Source organism: Cucumis sativus, chromosome 6, assembly GCF_000004075.3.
Source record: "Cucumis sativus cultivar 9930 chromosome 6, Cucumber_9930_V3, whole genome shotgun sequence".
Taxonomy (NCBI): Eukaryota; Viridiplantae; Streptophyta; class Magnoliopsida; order Cucurbitales; family Cucurbitaceae; genus Cucumis; species Cucumis sativus.
In genome coordinates this window covers 21,268,385-21,284,176 of record NC_026660.2, presented here as the reverse complement: position 1 = coordinate 21,284,176, position 15,792 = coordinate 21,268,385, and the positions used below count along the sequence as shown (strand labels likewise).

Sequence of the window (15,792 nt, the reverse complement as noted above, 5' to 3'; positions counted from 1 at the left end):
CGTGTTGCAAATATTGATCTATAGACCAATTCATCAAAATTTGTTATATTTATAATTTTTCTAAATATTGTTATATCCATAATTACTATTCGTAAAGTAATCATTAATCATAATTGGGTTTGTTTACTAAAATTTCATTATCTATTACAAATTTAAATATCACAGTAATAAGTATGAATTATAATATTTATAAAATGTAATATATATTTTAATAATATTAAAAATGGGAGGTTGAATTAAATGAATTAGAATTAAAAAAAATGTAACAGAATAATTTGAGTGAGTTTGGGAAAACCAAAATAAAAAAAAAAGGAAGGAAGAATTTGGGATTTGGAGGCAAAAATGAAAAAATGGTTTGATTTTGGGAAGGAGTGGGAAGGGGGAATTGCGAAATGGAAATAAAGCCGCGGGAATGGGAAAAAATCTAAAATTTTGATAGAAAGGAAGCTGCTCGTCGGCATAGACCGACTTAAGCAAGAAATACGCACGTAACCCACACGGCATCTCATTAGTATGTGGGCATTGGAGGGTGTTCCACACCTTCCAATCAACGCTTCACTTACTCGTGTGCCCCATATCTATACATTGATACTTCACGGGCAAGACTTTTGTGTTTCGGGACTCACACGCGCGAGCTTCATTTCACACACACACACACACACACCCCGCCGTACAGCTGTACACTTAAAAACATTCAGAAATGAGTTTAGAGAGAGAAGTGAGTTTCTTTCTAGAGAGAGAAACTGTGTTCCAAACGACGACGACGACTACCCACTTCCAGATCCGAATTCACTCTCCTACCACTCTTTCTTCCTTTTCTCCTGTAAGCTTCTCTTACCCTTTTACTCTTCCTTCTCTCTTCTCCCTTCTTTAGTTTGTCTCTCTGTTCTTTAGGGTTTGATCGGACCAGTTTTTAATATTTATGGGTTTTTAGGGATTAGGGTTTTCTTTTCTTTTTCTCTTTTTTTTTGGGGAGGGGGGGAAGTTCGTTTTGGATAGTTGAGGCCTTTCCTGGGCCTTTTTGAACGTCCGAGTGTATCTTTTTCACACAACCTTTAGCTGGGGTGTTCTGTGTGTTCTTCTTGTCTTTTTGTTTTTTTTTGTTTTTTTTTTCCTTTTTGGGAATTTGGGTGTTTAGGGTTTTTGTTGAGTTTCATGTATGGATTCGGGACCTACAGTTGGTGAGGGAGGTGTGGGAGATGGTGTTAGAGAGAAGCAGAGGTACGTGGAGAGTAAAGTGTACACTAGGAAGGCCTTCAGAGCCCAAAGGAAGAACAACAACAACAGCAACTCAAATTCAATTGCAGATGTAGCCACTGCCACGTCCTCTGCTGTTGAGAATAAAGAAGATAATGATAATAATCGAAATAACGAGACCGCTACCGCCACAGCTACTGCCCCGACAACTGCCACCACCGCCACCAACGACAACAACGATGCTAATGTCAATAGTGATGTTGACCGTGATAAAGGTAACAACTTGGTTGAACCTCTTCAGTGTACTACAGTGACGGAGGATAAGAATACGGCTCAGGAGCAGCTCATTTCGAGATTCAATGTGGTGTCTGAGGATTCCTCATGTCTCAATCGTCAGCAGGTTGCTGCTGGGGATGCAGTGCAGAGCACTCAAGACCAACCCTCAGGAAATGGGGTTATGGAAGTGGCCGTGGAAAATCAAAATAACAATAATTTGGGATCCAAGTCTAAGCAGGAGATGCGAGAACTTCGGCGTAAGCTTGAGAGTGATCTTGCGACGATTAGAGATGTGTTGAAAAGAATTGAGGCAAAACAGGGGGAGTTAAGTGAGTCTGGTACTTTTCATGTTACGACTAATGAGGGAATGGATAAAGTTGGTGGAGACAAGCAGCAGATTCATCCTGAGGTTGCTTCTGTTCGTGTGCCTCGTGAACCTTCTAGGCCTCTGAATAAATTGAGTGTATCGGTGTTGGAGAACAGTCAGGGTGTGAGTGATTATGTGGAGAAAGAAAAAAGAACTCCCAAAGCAAACCAATTTTATCGAAATTCTGAATTCATACTTGGAAAAGACAAGCTGCCTCCAGCCGAGAGTAATAAGAAGGCAAAAATGAATATAAAGAAGCCGGGTGGAGGAGAAATTGCTCACAGTTTTGGGACGGGTTCCAAGTTCTTTAAGAGCTGCAGTTCACTTCTGGAAAAATTGATCAAGCACAAGTATGGTTGGGTGTTTGATGCTCCTGTCGATGTGCAGGGTCTTGGTTTGCATGACTACTACACCATCATTAAGCATCCAATGGACCTTGGAACAGTGAAATCTAGGCTGAACAAAAACTGGTACAAGTCGCCTAAAGAATTTGCTGAGGATGTGAGACTTACATTTCGCAACGCCATGACATATAATCCCAAAGGACAGGATGTCTATGTAATGGCAGATCAACTGTTGTCAATATTTGAGGATAGGTGGGTTATTATAGAGGCAGACTATAATCGAGAGATGAGGTTTGGATTAGACTATGGCGCTGCTCTATCCACACCTACTTCCAGAAAGGCTCGTCTTCCACCACCACCACCTCTTGACATGAAGCGAATATTGGAAAGGTCAGAATCTACAACATATCGTCTTGATTCCAAGAATAGACCTTTGAGTGCTACTCCCTCAAGTAGGACACCTGCTCCAAAAAAGCCCAAGGCAAAAGATCCTCATAAAAGGGATATGACTTATGAGGAGAAGCAAAAACTCAGTAGTAACCTTCAGAATTTACCTTCTGAAAAATTGGATGCCATTTTACAAATAATTAAGAAGAGAAATTCAAATATTTTTCAAGATGATGAAGAAATTGAGGTGGATATAGATAGTGTGGATGCAGAGACACTCTGGGAGCTTGATAGATTTGTGACAAACTACAAAAAAAGTTTGAGCAAGAATAAGAGAAAAGCTGAGCTTGCACTACGAGCAAGAGCAGACGATGAACACAATTCGACCCAAAAGGTAAAGTGCTGAATAAAATTTTGATGTATATTGTGATGTGCTATAAAGTACTGAAAATGGTCCTGTTGTCTTCTTCTGTTGATCCAGGCCCCCGTTGTGATGGAGGTCCCAAAGAAAACTAAAGCAGGTGGATAATTCATTGTGTCAGGTTTTTAATTCTTATTTTCTTAGTTTGTCTATTTACTAAATTCCAAATTTTGAACTTTGCACACAGATGAAAATACCGTTTCATCTTCAGTGCCCGTTCAAGGACAGGGCAATGGTAGGAGTAGGTCAAGTAGTTCAAGCAGTTCTAGCAGTGATTCTGGATCTTCATCTAGTGGTATGTTATTTTGGTTCTTTATCATCGTTTTTAATCTGAAGTCATTCTAATTATTTATTTCTGCATTCCTGAGGCTGGGATCTTAGTAATGTGTTTTTGTTGAAGCTGTATTCTTATTCTTACAGTCTTATTCTTGTTATTCTTATTCTTACTTTTTCTATGAATTACAGATTCAGACAGTGAAAGTTCTTCAGCATCTGGATCTGATACTGGGTCTTAAATGGCTTCAAATATTCTTCAGGTTGTGCTGCTTATTTAGTCTGAATCCTATTTCAAATAAATCTTTGGATCATGTTCTTGTTTCTCTGATAAGTTCTTGGTTTCTGGTTCCATTCTTCATATGCTATGTTTGTAATGTTTTCGTAATCTTGGCGTACTTGACTACTTGAGTTTAATCAATGTCCAGTATAGATAATTTATTTGTTCAATATGTCGATTGGATTAGATGAAAAGGAGTCTTAGTTTAATCAGGAGAGGCTAGAGTTCTTATAAGAGGAAAAATCTTATCTTTGTTTTATTTTATATAAATATAGTGAAAAATGCAGGGGTAAATTAGAGAGCTTCAAAATTTCAACATTGAATATAATTTTTTAAATTTAAGATGTCTTCTTTCTTCGTTCTGCTCTTTACTTCAACGTTGGGGTGTGAACTTAGATTACTATCTAATATATCAAAATGTTTATTGTTGGCCACTTGTCTGAGAAAATTGTGAAATCTTCTTCTCTCGAAGCTATAGGAATTAAATGCTCTGTACCTGTGTTTTTAGTTTTAGTTTAGTTTATAGTTCTAAATAAATTCTTTATTTAATTGAAATGGAAATCAAATGTATACTGCAGTAGTATGATTTTAACATTTATTATCGAGTCTGTTAGGAGTGAACACATTGATCAGAACTTGTTTTACAGTTCATGAGAAAGGCGGCAACTGAACGAAATTTAATTGAAGTTGAGATCAAAACATTTCAAATGGTGGAAATAGACTAAACATTGAGATCATTAGAGTTCATGGATTTGCATATGACATAAAGATTAAGCAGCTTACCATTTTCCCCCTTTCTAGGATCTCTTTATTACCTTACTAAAACTTTGTGATTGACAGTTTTGAGTTGAAGAAATGAAAATCTTACCATAAACTTTTGTTATCTCTAACAGATGTCAAATTTTCTGAAGTTGTCGGCAAGTAATTCAGGTGCAAAGAACTCTCAGCTCTGACTAAAATCCAAATCATTGTCGTGCACGGGCCGGAAAGGCAACTTGAAGTCGATTCATAGTCAGCCAATGGCAACCTAAGCTTTTGATATTATATTGGAAAAAGAAGACTTCAGGCATACCACCCACCCCCCATGTAGCCATTTATTCTGCCTCAAATCTGTATAATATTGTAGTAATCTGATCGATTAGCCCCCTCTTGCGTAGCACCTGTACATCGCTAATCAATTGCTACCATCTCTATTGTTTTATTAGCATTAATCCCTCCTATTATTAGAGTTTGTAAACCAAATGTCAGTAACAGCAAACTGGAGTTCGTGGGTAAGATTTGAAGATTCTTGGAGCTTTGTATTTGCTCTTTAATGGATGCCATATGGAATGTAAGGAGGATTCTGAGGCAATTCCTTAGTGTTTGCCATGGCTGCTGCTGCTGTTGTTGCTAGTGTTTTTAGTTGTAAAGGATGCAGAGAAAAGTAAGATTTTGATTAGTTTATCTTAGGTTAATCAGTTAGCTTCTGTTAAGAGTTTGCCTTTGGTATGATTTCTTTGCATTTGTGTTTCTTCTGATTCATTGAAAATATTTAGACTAAAGTCTCATAGGAAATAGTATATAACATTTACTTCTAAACCTTAAACCAATACTTCTAAACTAAGTTACTATATTATATATTACCATCCTCAGTAACCTCCTCATTCTTACTCTAATATATAAAGGTAAATTGGATCATAGGTTTTAAATCTATCATGGAGTGGAGATTTCTATATTATTATTTGAACTTGATTCACCTTTGGTGCCTTTACATAAAGTTTGCTTATACTTATATTGTAGTCAAGTAACATTGTTTATTGTTTATTGGATTTTGAATCTATGACTATTAAATTTTATATTTAATAATAACTTATCGAACAATTCTTCAATTCAAATAATGAGTTTTATGATATAAAACTTCACAAGTTCAATTAAAATTATAAAAAATGTAATATGAACTTAACCATCCTTCTAGAAACATAAAAATATTAATCCAATTTAAGACTAATTCAACCTAACCCTTATATTTTGGATTGGACCATGAAGTGTTTTTATCTAATTTAAGACTTATTCAACCTAACCCTTATATTTTGGACTTCAAGTGTTGAAACAACAAATGAGTGACATGGAATTGAAACTAATTCAAACGACACTCAAGTTTATTTTTACTAAAAAGTTGAATGAATTTCAAATAGTTTGAAAACATTTAAAAGAGTTTTTAACAAAGTTAGAGTATGGGGTTGTCTGTCTTAGAATTAGAGAGAAATTAGCCCATTCCATCTTTCACCCTAATACTAGAATTAACATTTTCTAATCCTATTAATATTATAATACTTCTTCTCACTCTCTTTTCTCCTCTTCCTCACACCTTCGAAAATTCTAGTAGCAGCCACCACAAAAAGAGGCAATATCGACAAAAGTTGAGATAATAGCATGCATTCCAAATGCAGACTATTATAATCCTCAAACTATAGTAATTCCTCGTCCCAAACGTCTTCTATATGTCTATATAATTTAGTGTTCCATCAATAAAATACATATTTCTAGATAATTTTTGAAGTTTCAAAAAATACATTTTTAGTAATAGAAGAATATCAATTTTATTAAAAACGGACCATTGATCAATTAGTTGAAATGGTACAAAAAAGAAACACTAGTTCAAGTCACATTTTATGATAACTAATGGAATAGGGATTGAATGTCACTTTCCACAAAAGTTTAGCTCAACCAAGGTTAGAAGTTGAAAGGAACTTAGCTCAAAGCTACAAAGTTGGTTTCTCCATCTCAATTTGGCCATAGATATGAGCATGACCACAGAAATTTTGGCGCTGAAGGAAGAATGATACAGCGTCTTCAACTCAAGGCTCTACATTTATGGCCTACTCTTCGCTCTTCGTCCTCTCCCCATCTCCATTCTCAAACCCTCAACCTAAGTTCCTCTTCTTCTCTTCAATACACGCCTTGGTCTGGTCTCAAAGCTTGGAAACAGAGTCCCCTTAATGAGAATCGATTCTGGGGACCCAATGGACCAGAGCCTCTGCTTGAATCTTCATCAACTGGGGTTTTCTTTGATAGCCGAATCGAATCGGCTTCGTCTCTTGCGGAATTGGGTGCATTGGTTCTCTCTACAAGTGACCCTTTAACCAAATCCAAACTCTCTCATCTTGCTTACTCCAGATGGTCTCAGGAAGGTCTTCCCATTGGCGTTTTCGAAGCTCCTTCTCATCCTGCTCGACCTTCGTTGCCGAAATTGGTTTGTTTTCTATTTTCCGGTGGATGTTTTTGTCTATGGAAAATGTTTGATTCAATTCTTCGAAGAAACTGCTATTTTGTTTGCTTGATGTTGAACTTGCACGGGGTTATGAATTTGATCAGTTATTGTGATTAGATCATTTCATAGAAACAGTAATCACCTTTTTGAAATCTTCCGTGTTAATGTATTTCTTGACCATAGTTTCACATTGATTGGATAAAGGGATCATAATGGGTATAAAATGATGATAACTATCTCCCTTGGTATGCGGCCAACATTACTTTTGCTCTTGGGATTGAAAACAAAAGCAAAGCTATAAGAGTTTATGCCGTGGACAGTATCATACCGTGGCGGGAGATATGTGGAGGGTTCACTGTCACTAACAATTTCAATCATTTATTCGGAGAATTGTTCTTTCCATCTCTTCTTGCTTTTGAGTTATGGTATGTTGGAGTGAAAATACGCAGTTCAATTGTTAATTTTACACTTTTAAATATATTTTTCATACTACTAAAATTTATTTTGGAATGATCTTGAGCATTTTTAAGTGATTTTGAAAATTACTCCGAAACATGCCATTAGTTGTTCAGATGAAGTTTTTGATTTTAAATAGTATACTTTTTTTTCATGGAGAAGAATGAAAAAATATTTTATTAAGTTGTCTTTTAATCGTTTGTCAGGTCTCTCCAAAGGAAATTCCGGCTCCTAAAAACTCAGGATTACCTCTGAATGCTTATATGTTACACAATCTTGCTCATGTTGAGCTTAATGCAATTGATTTGGCATGGGACACTGTCGTTCGATTTTCTCTCTTCAGTGATGTTCTTGGGGAGGGTTTTTTTGCTGACTTTGCTCATGTTGCTGATGATGAGAGTCGCCATTTTATGTGGTGTTCACAGAGACTTGCTGAACTTGGTTTCAAGTGAGGAGATCATAAACCTTGGGTGTAATAGTTGATGTTTATTCGTTGTTACTCACCTTGATTGCTTTGCTACAAGATATGGAGATATGGCTGCTCATAATTTGCTTTGGAGGGAGTGTGAGAAATCATCCAACAATGTAGCTGCACGCTTGGCAGCAATACCGCTTGTCCAGGTAAATTTGTGTTCATGCTTGTGGTTAGTTATTTGTTTCTTTATACAATGCTTGAATCCCTTCAATTTTTCATTATTCTGATTTTGATTATCTAGAATGCAATATGTGAAAGTGGAAGGTTTAAGCAGTTCTTAAGAGAATGCAATCTTCAAAATGTAGTGTAGTAAGTAATAGGCTGCTGCTCTAGGCTTGCTTCGCTTATTCAAGCTCCACCCCTTATGTTTTTGATTAGGCATGCGTTTTGGCCTTCGTCATAAGGAAATGGTATACTAATCAATTACTCCCCTCACTCAATTAGTTTTTGGGCTTAAGTTGAACTACAAGATACCTTTATGGCTTTACCTTCTCCCTTTAGTTGGTGTCTTTTGAGTAAGTAGAGTGGAAATATGGTGATTACTTTTATCTTTGGTGAATGTACTTTGTAAACATTTGAACAGCTCATTAGGGCATCTTTTGGTCGTATAAGACCTTTCTTCTTGATGTAAGAGATTTTTTTACTTTTGCTTTTTGTAGATACCTGTTTAAGTTTAATGACACTATAGAGCTATATTGTGGGGATTATGACTAGATAGGAGAAGTAAAATTTCTAAATGGTGAAGAACCACGATGGATAACCCAGAGAACAACAGCCTAAACAACCTTTGCCTAGATGGTGGGTGACCAAACGAAATCAGGAACTATTTGTGTTGTTGGTGAAGTTTAGCCTACTTAAGAGAACCCATGGGAGAGCCTAAGCAAGCTTAGACAGAGTTTGGTTACCTATGAGGTGAGCTTAATGGAGCTCAAAGAAGCGAAGAGAGAGCTCGGTGGTTGAGCTATAGAGCCGGGCTTAAAAGAACCTAGGGGAGAGCTCAGAGGAGCTAAGAGAGAACTCATAAGTCGAGCTATAGTTGAAGAGCTAAAAGATTGACCTATAAAGGAGAGCTAAGGGGCTCATAGGTCAAGCTAGAGTTGAGGAGCTCAGAGGTCACTCTATAAAGAAGAGCTTAGAGGCTGACCTATAAAGGAAAATTGAGGAGCTCATGAGTCGAGCTATAGTTGAAGAGCTCAAAGGTCAAGCGATAGAGGAGGGCTCAAAGGTCGAGCTAAGATTCTCATAGGTTGAGCGATAGACAACATACGGTTCATAAATGTGATATTTAAGATTTGAATGGGTGGTGCACATTAAAGCACCTAGATAGATGATATAATCGTCTAAAGAGTGTTGGCTCAACCATTCCAAACTTTCAAGAGGTGCAGTTATGTGCTCAAATGGCTGTTACACTTTTTTACCTATATAAACGACTAAGACATTTGTCAAAGGTACTCTGAAAAATACCCTACTATTTCCTATTCTTTAATCACTCACAAACTCAATACTGGTTTGAGCATCGAAGTGTGTGTGGCCAGACACCACATCAGTGCTTAATCTCTTTTGTCTTGCAAACACTTGAACGATCTTCCCCCGTAATAAAAATTTATTGTTGGTGCGATCTTTGGCATCAACAATTGACACTGTTTGTGGGAACGATTTTTGTTGTGCCTACTACTGAGAATCTAAGTCGTTACTATGAGTAACATGATGGATCACCAAAACTTAGCAAAAGATGTCGGTGATGAACCTTGTTATGACACCATCTGAGAAGGACACTTGTATGAGATCAAAATGACACGTTGATAGAAATTTGTCAGCTGACGGAGAAACCTATTAATGACTATGCCTATGCTGCTTTAGTGGACTAGGTGAAAGAAATGGACCAAGATCTAACAGAGATCTTGGAGCTACTTAGGCATCCAAGCTCCGTCATAGAAGTCGTGGCTAGGGTAGCCGAGGAAGTACCCCAAGGTAGTCCAAGATGGGAGCAGCAAAGGAAAAATTCGTTGGTACTAGAAAATAAAGTTACCACTTTTGTTCTCCGAGATCAGGTTAAGGGAAAGGCTCTGGTAGATGAAGGGGTCAAAGAATCCCAAAATATAGGACCAGGATCGATGGAGAAGAGGATAGATGTCTCAAAAGGGAAATTCGTTACCAAATTGCTTTTGACACAACCACAAAATTTCCCTAAACTTCTTCAACTTGAGGAAAGGATTGCTATCTTAGAAGCCTCGTTCGAAACTTTAGGAAAACAAGTTCAAAAGGAAAGTGACTCGAGTGGCAATGACTCAATGTTGCTACAAGGCGTCGTCAAGGCAAATATAAGCATGCCTGCAAGACAATCTCTTTTCACTAAAGCATAAGATCACTCAGCTGAGGGTTGCAATCAAAGTCCAAACTCAAGTTTTGGTGCAACAGAACTTTGACAATGTAACCCTCAGATCGAGAGAACAGTTACTTCAGGTTTCTCGTACACGAGACTCAGAGATAAGACCTGAGGTCATCTAGATAGATAGTGACCACGAGGATGACTACAAGCTTGTTGAATGTTTGAAACATCTTGAAGTCAATGAGTACACATTGTGCGAAGACTGTCATGACTTTAAAGAATGTCCATGGGTGACAACCTGAGCACAGATGGACCCTACAGGTTCTTTTGGTTTCTAGATTTGCTAAAGATGAAAGCCAAGTTGCAGTATATAGAAATAAGGCATCTGAGTTGGTCTTGAAATGTTTGAAAGTTTTAAATTGTTTTCAGTTGCGCGTGCTAATTTGTCTATAGTTTCACCTAATGAAAATTTCTTTTTCATAAATGTGACATTACTCAGGCATGTTATTTTTACTGAGATAAAAAAATCAAATGTGCATGATTGGAGGCAAGTTAGGATGCATGTTATGAGTTCAATAGAGATCACCATCCTAAGTGAACCTGCTTGGGGGCAGATCATTGTATATCAAATAGGTACCCTTACATGGTGTAGAAATTGAAAAAAGAGTATGTCACCTTAGCAGCCAAGGTGAAGGGAGTAGACTAAAGCTTGAGTGAAATCCTGGAGCCACTTAAGTGTTTGAACCCACTCGTGGCATCAACAATTGGGATAAGAAATTTGATGAACTGGGAAAAAAGTATTATTGGGTAAAAGCAATAAGGAAATAAAAAAAGGGATAAGCTCAGAGAAAGGATGGAATATCGAAGATATAGAGTGGGGCATTGCCATTGTAATGATTATGATCACCAAAACTTAGAGAGATCAAAGCAATTGTATGTCAAACCCATTTCTTGTTGACATGGCCTTGCTCCAATGTTCTTGTAAGGATCAAGGAAGAGGTTGATTCTTTTGCAAGCATGAAGGACGAAATAAAATGAGGAAGCTTTCTCTTGAATTTGAAAGTTGGAATGCACAGAAGCATGAAAATGTAGAGGTAATTTCAACTTTCCAAGTTATGAAGGTTGAATCAAATTGAGGTGGAATACCTCAATTGTCACGGAAGGAGCTGATATTTGAAGGATAATTGTGGAGGATTTATGATATGGGCTCATTGAACTACTATTATGATTGATTGTTTGGAAGCCAGTTTAGAAATTAAAAGGATTTTTTTTATTAGTCCCTGCTGAAGCATCCATCGAGCATTCAAAATATGGGAGATTTGTTGTTCACTGCAACTGCAAGTTGTGGTGACTTGATGATTGAGATCGCTGCTTGAAAGAGTACAAAAATTCATGGAACTCCTTCAGATGTGGCTATGGGAACTGAAAGAATGCATAAAATTTCTTCATTCAATGTTGCTTTGAGATTGGGATATTTAGGAGAGATAAAGTCTGAGCAGTATAAAGATGAAGATGAATAGCCGGCGTGGAGGAAAGGGAGGGAAGCGAAGGGACGGGATTACTAGAAGAAATGGCTTTTGAAAATACTATGGAAGAGGAACTGTCAAATTCAAACCTAAAGGAAGTGGAAAGGGTGGATGCTAATGACATCATAAGCATGGCTGAAAGTTGAAGAGTTGGTTACCTTAAATGAGATCATAGAAAGAAGTGGAAGAAAATTAACAAATAGGCTGGAATGAAATCAGAAGGGTTTTTTGGGGGAAACAAACTGATGTAATTCAAAATTGGATGTATTTTCCAAATGAATTCTCTGCCTTCAAAGGCTAAGAGATGGGGTATTTATTAAGAATCTTGAGAGCTTGTTACAAGGTAGTTATAGGAAGGTTGTTACAAAAACAGTTATAATGGTTAACTGTTTAAACTATCTTATCTTGTTCTACTTATTACATCACAAATGGTTGTAAAGATCTAAGGAGGCTTGAAAGAATTAACTGAGATGAACATTAGTAAGAAAAGAGTCAGATGAAAGAATGGGAACAGCTTTTATGGGACTTTAATTGCTAAGTTTGCTTTGGTTGGATGGTTGTCTCCCATTGGGTCGATGAATGGATGATGGGGGGTTTGTACGGGGCAACTTCTGCAGAAAAGAAAAAAAAGGAAAAAATTTGTGGAGTTGTGCAACCCATGCTCTCTTGTGGCATCTCTGAAATAAAAGAAATAGTAGGGTGTTCAATTATAAGTTTAGCTCTTTTGATTATTTTTGGGCTCTTGTGAAGCATACGGCTTCTTGGTGGTGTACAAACTACACAAAGTTATTTTGTAATTACGGCCTTCTCATGATTATTAACAACTGGAAGGTGCTTATTGTTTAGTTTTTTTGTTAGGGGGAGGGGTCCTCAACCCCTCGCACTTTGACTGTTTTCAACATGCTGATTTATATATATTAATCTCTATTTCTTAACAAAAAAAAAAAAAAAGAAAGACGATTTTTTTGCTATTAGATACAAAAATAAAGTTTAAGATTCTATTAGATACAAATTTAAATTTATATCTATTCAATCAATTATTTTTTAAAAACTCTCGAATTTTTTGGGGCCTATTAAACCAAAAATTGTAAGTTCAAGGATCGATTAGGGATGAAATTAAAAGTTCATGGAATTGTTGGACACAAAATTGAAAGTTCGGGGATTTATGAGAGAAAACTGAAAGTTTAGGGACCTATTAGACATTTTTTAAAACTCAAAGACCAAATTCACACAAATTTCATTTAACCTTTTATGTCTACATTCACCATTGGAGTGGAATCTTTATTGGAAGACTGACTACGTGTATTCTCCTAGAACGTTTGTTGTTTTGATGCCTGGCACATCTTTTGGTTAACCTGAACATCTTTTGGTTAAATCTGATCAAATGGATTGAAAAAGAAAAAATTTCTCTTGGTCATTGATGTTGCTTTGAGGGGAAATATTGATTAATGATACAAATGGAGTGGGTTACAGGATACGAGCAGATGAGCAATCAAGCAGATTTTGGAGTATAGTTCCACTACCAAGCGTCTCTAAAAGGGCTTGAAAACTTGGTTGTTTATTTAATTTTATTTTTTAATACAACAACTGTAAGGTGGGAATCAAACATCCAAGCTCTAGGAGGAAGGCCATGCCAAATTACCTTAAACTCACTTTAGCTAGAAACTTGTATTTATTTTATGTTTGTCTATTCCAATAAATTGTATATTATCTCGTTCTGGTTATCACTTTTCTTGTATTAAAGGCACATATTTGTATTTAATATCGCACATTGTGTAGGAGGCTAGAGGACTCGATGCTGGGCCTCGACTAGTGAAAAAATTAGTTGGCTTCGGGGATCATAGAACATCTGATATTGTAGCTAAAATTGCTGATGAAGAAGTTGCACATGTAGCTGTTGGTGTCTACTGGTTTGTCCTAGTCTGTCAGAAAATGGAACGTGCTCCATGCTCAACTTTTAAAGGTTTATATCCGTCATTACTTCAGTTTGTACTATTTCATTAAAATGATACAAGTCCTAGAGCTTGCATTACTGGATAACATCTTTGGTGGCACTAACGCAGAGTTGTTAAAAGAATACAGTGTGGAACTAAAAGGGCCTTTCAATTATTCAGCTCGAGATGAAGCTGGCCTTCCACGTGATTGGTATGAAAACTTCCCATCTAGTTTACAGTCGGAATTTTTCTTTACCCAACTCTTCTGCAGCTTTTATGAACCATTATACTACTGCTCACACTTTATAGGTATGACATATCAAACACGAATGTACAGGACGAGTTGAGTGGAGACACTAAAAATGAACAGCTATCTGTGGTACATAATCATTAATCTAACTTCTTGTAACATGCCTGTAATTGTGTGAACCATGTACATGCGTTTTTTTTTTTTCATTAGTAAGATTTTGGTATCACTGATATTTCAGGTTTACGACAGGCTTGCTTCAGTAATATCCATGGAGTGCAAGAACTCCAGTTTGCATGGGCCTTCAGAATGAGGTGTTATTCACCATCATCCGGTGTTTTTGTAACGTGCTTCGTGGGCCTGAGATAATGTTTAATGATTCTGGAGCACAGTTTTGTATGGTTAGTATCCTGTTTTATCTCAGCTTCAAGATTAAGAGCATGATTTCGTCCCCAGGATGTAGAACTGCTTGACGATCTCTAGATCCATCTTTTTAAGGAGTATAGTCGTGTATAGTTGGTGTTCTGTTTTATCTTAGTCATAAAAAATTCAAGATCAACAACACATATTGGTCTCTCTACTAATGTTGAACTGCCTGAGGTATCCTTAAATCATCCCATTGTTTCAATCAGTAAGTTTTGATACGAAAGATATGAAAAAAAAGCACAACTTAGAAACTCTTTTGATTCAGTTCATGGAATTGAAATAATCTATTTGCCCTGTGGATGATAGTCTTCGTTATGAAACTGATTTGAATGGATGCGTCCTGACACGAACTATCGACTTTTAAAATGATAATTTGGTGTATGTATCATCCTCCTTTTTGAAACTTCAATACTTTGACTGCTTACTTTCTCCAAACCGTCGTGTTTGATCTAGTGACAAAGAAAGAACGTTAAGTTTGATAAACGAGCTTAGAAGGACGCACTTAATCTATGATGACCACTTGTTTAAAATTTAATATCTTACGAATTTTCTTGACATCCAAATGTAAGGTCAGAAGGTTATCCTAGTCTAGAAATACATACCTTTGACTTATCAATTTTTCTAGATATTTATTTAGGGAAGAAACCTATTTTGAATTATCAATTTTTCTAGATATTTATTTAGAGAAGAAACCTATTTTGAATTATGAGCCTCACTTTTGTTATTGCACACGATTTTGGAAATTTCTCTCGAATAAAGTTTGTCCTTTTTGATGATTTGAAATGTAATGAATGGGCCATAAAAAGGTATGGCCTTTTCTGTGTTTGGTGCAACAGAAACTTTCTCCCACATTTATTCCTTTTTTCTACATAAGACTGCTTACTAATCTGTGATTTTGCATAAACCAAATTTATGTATATTTAAAATAAAATACATTCTCCCAATGTATGTGAAGAGAAAGATTTGAATTTTGGGTTTCAAGTGAAAGAACTAGGTCAGTTAGAAACCTATTAAATATCAAATTTAAATTTTTTTATAATTTATTAGGTCCTCCTGAAAATTGATCAAATAGAATATATTTTAAAGTTCTAGTCTTGCAATTTAACCTAAATAAATATATTCGAAGAAAAAAAAATCGAACCAACAAGATCAATGGTTAATTGGTTCAGTTTCATAAATAATATAAATTTTGAGTTTGCACCAATCTATAAGATATTATAATTAATTCATTCTGACTCTTACTTTTCAAAGCAAAAACTTGTTCAAGTGTTCTTAAATCTCCAAGTGTACGAATCATGTCTTCCTTTTCTTACTCAAATCAATGGAGTAGTCCAAAACATATATTATAAATCACTAAATCAATATCTGTCATCTTCTTGCGTGACCCTAATTATTGAGTTGAAATAATATTCTATCTATTTTCTAAATTTTATGTCACAAATTGGCAACTCACTCTTCCTCTCAACCTCTCCTCACTTATTCTCTTGTTCTTGCTCTTCTCTCTCTCTCAAGTGTGTGTATGCCAATAGAGTGGTCGACGTTGTAAAGATGCTCAAACGTCCAATCTTACATCGATATGTTGTATAAAAAAGTCGACGTGGTTC

The 15,792-nt window shown here is 36.3% G+C and overlaps 2 protein-coding genes across 5 annotated transcripts; both read left to right on the top strand.

Moving 5' to 3' along the window:
- Nucleotides 1-569: 569 nt before the first annotated feature.
- LOC101207657 (transcription factor GTE4) lies at nucleotides 570-5,054 on the top strand. The gene is made up of 5 exons (XM_004140068.3): nucleotides 570-2,965; nucleotides 3,053-3,092; nucleotides 3,180-3,287; nucleotides 3,458-3,528; nucleotides 4,439-5,054. The coding sequence occupies exons 1-4, from the start codon at nucleotides 1,160-1,162 to the stop codon at nucleotides 3,505-3,507; spliced, it is 2,004 nt and encodes a 667-aa protein (XP_004140116.1). The 5' UTR covers nucleotides 570-1,159; the 3' UTR covers nucleotides 3,508-3,528; nucleotides 4,439-5,054.
- A 1,175-nt stretch (nucleotides 5,055-6,229) lies between these two features.
- On the top strand, nucleotides 6,230-14,503 carry LOC101207410 (uncharacterized protein HI_0077). 4 transcript variants are annotated; one of them, XM_031887750.1, is made up of 7 exons: nucleotides 6,230-6,777; nucleotides 7,458-7,699; nucleotides 7,776-7,872; nucleotides 13,361-13,544; nucleotides 13,657-13,726; nucleotides 13,825-13,894; nucleotides 14,015-14,503. In XM_031887750.1, exons 1-7 carry the CDS (start codon nucleotides 6,364-6,366, stop codon nucleotides 14,129-14,131), a joined length of 1,194 nt encoding a protein of 397 aa, XP_031743610.1. In that variant the 5' UTR covers nucleotides 6,230-6,363; the 3' UTR covers nucleotides 14,132-14,503. The 4 variants fall into 4 exon arrangements, 3 of the variants coding, with proteins under 3 accessions (XP_031743610.1, XP_011657545.1, XP_004140115.1); XM_011659243.2 differs by having other exon boundaries at nucleotides 6,233-6,777; nucleotides 13,645-13,726; XM_004140067.3 differs by having other exon boundaries at nucleotides 6,235-6,777; nucleotides 13,645-13,726; nucleotides 14,004-14,503.
- Nucleotides 14,504-15,792: the final 1,289 nt, after the last annotated feature.

What these genes read in the sequence shown, in the direction of transcription:
- LOC101207657 (XM_004140068.3), top strand. Translation starts at nt 1,160, where the DNA reads ATGGATTCGGGACCTACAGTTGGTGAGGGAGGTGTGGGAGATGGTGTT. An exon ending in AACACAATTCGACCCAAAAG is followed by an intron (nt 2,966 to 3,052) that starts GTAAAGTGCTGA and finishes CTGTTGATCCAG; the next exon opens with GCCCCCGTTGTGATGGAGGT. An exon ending in TTCTGGATCTTCATCTAGTG is followed by an intron (nt 3,288 to 3,457) that starts GTATGTTATTTT and finishes TATGAATTACAG; the next exon opens with ATTCAGACAGTGAAAGTTCT.
- LOC101207410 (XM_011659243.2), top strand. Translation starts at nt 6,364, where the DNA reads ATGATACAGCGTCTTCAACTCAAGGCTCTACATTTATGGCCTACTCTT. An exon ending in GACCTTCGTTGCCGAAATTG is followed by an intron (nt 6,778 to 7,457) that starts GTTTGTTTTCTA and finishes ATCGTTTGTCAG; the next exon opens with GTCTCTCCAAAGGAAATTCC. An exon ending in CTTGCTGAACTTGGTTTCAA is followed by an intron (nt 7,700 to 7,775) that starts GTGAGGAGATCA and finishes CTTTGCTACAAG; the next exon opens with ATATGGAGATATGGCTGCTC.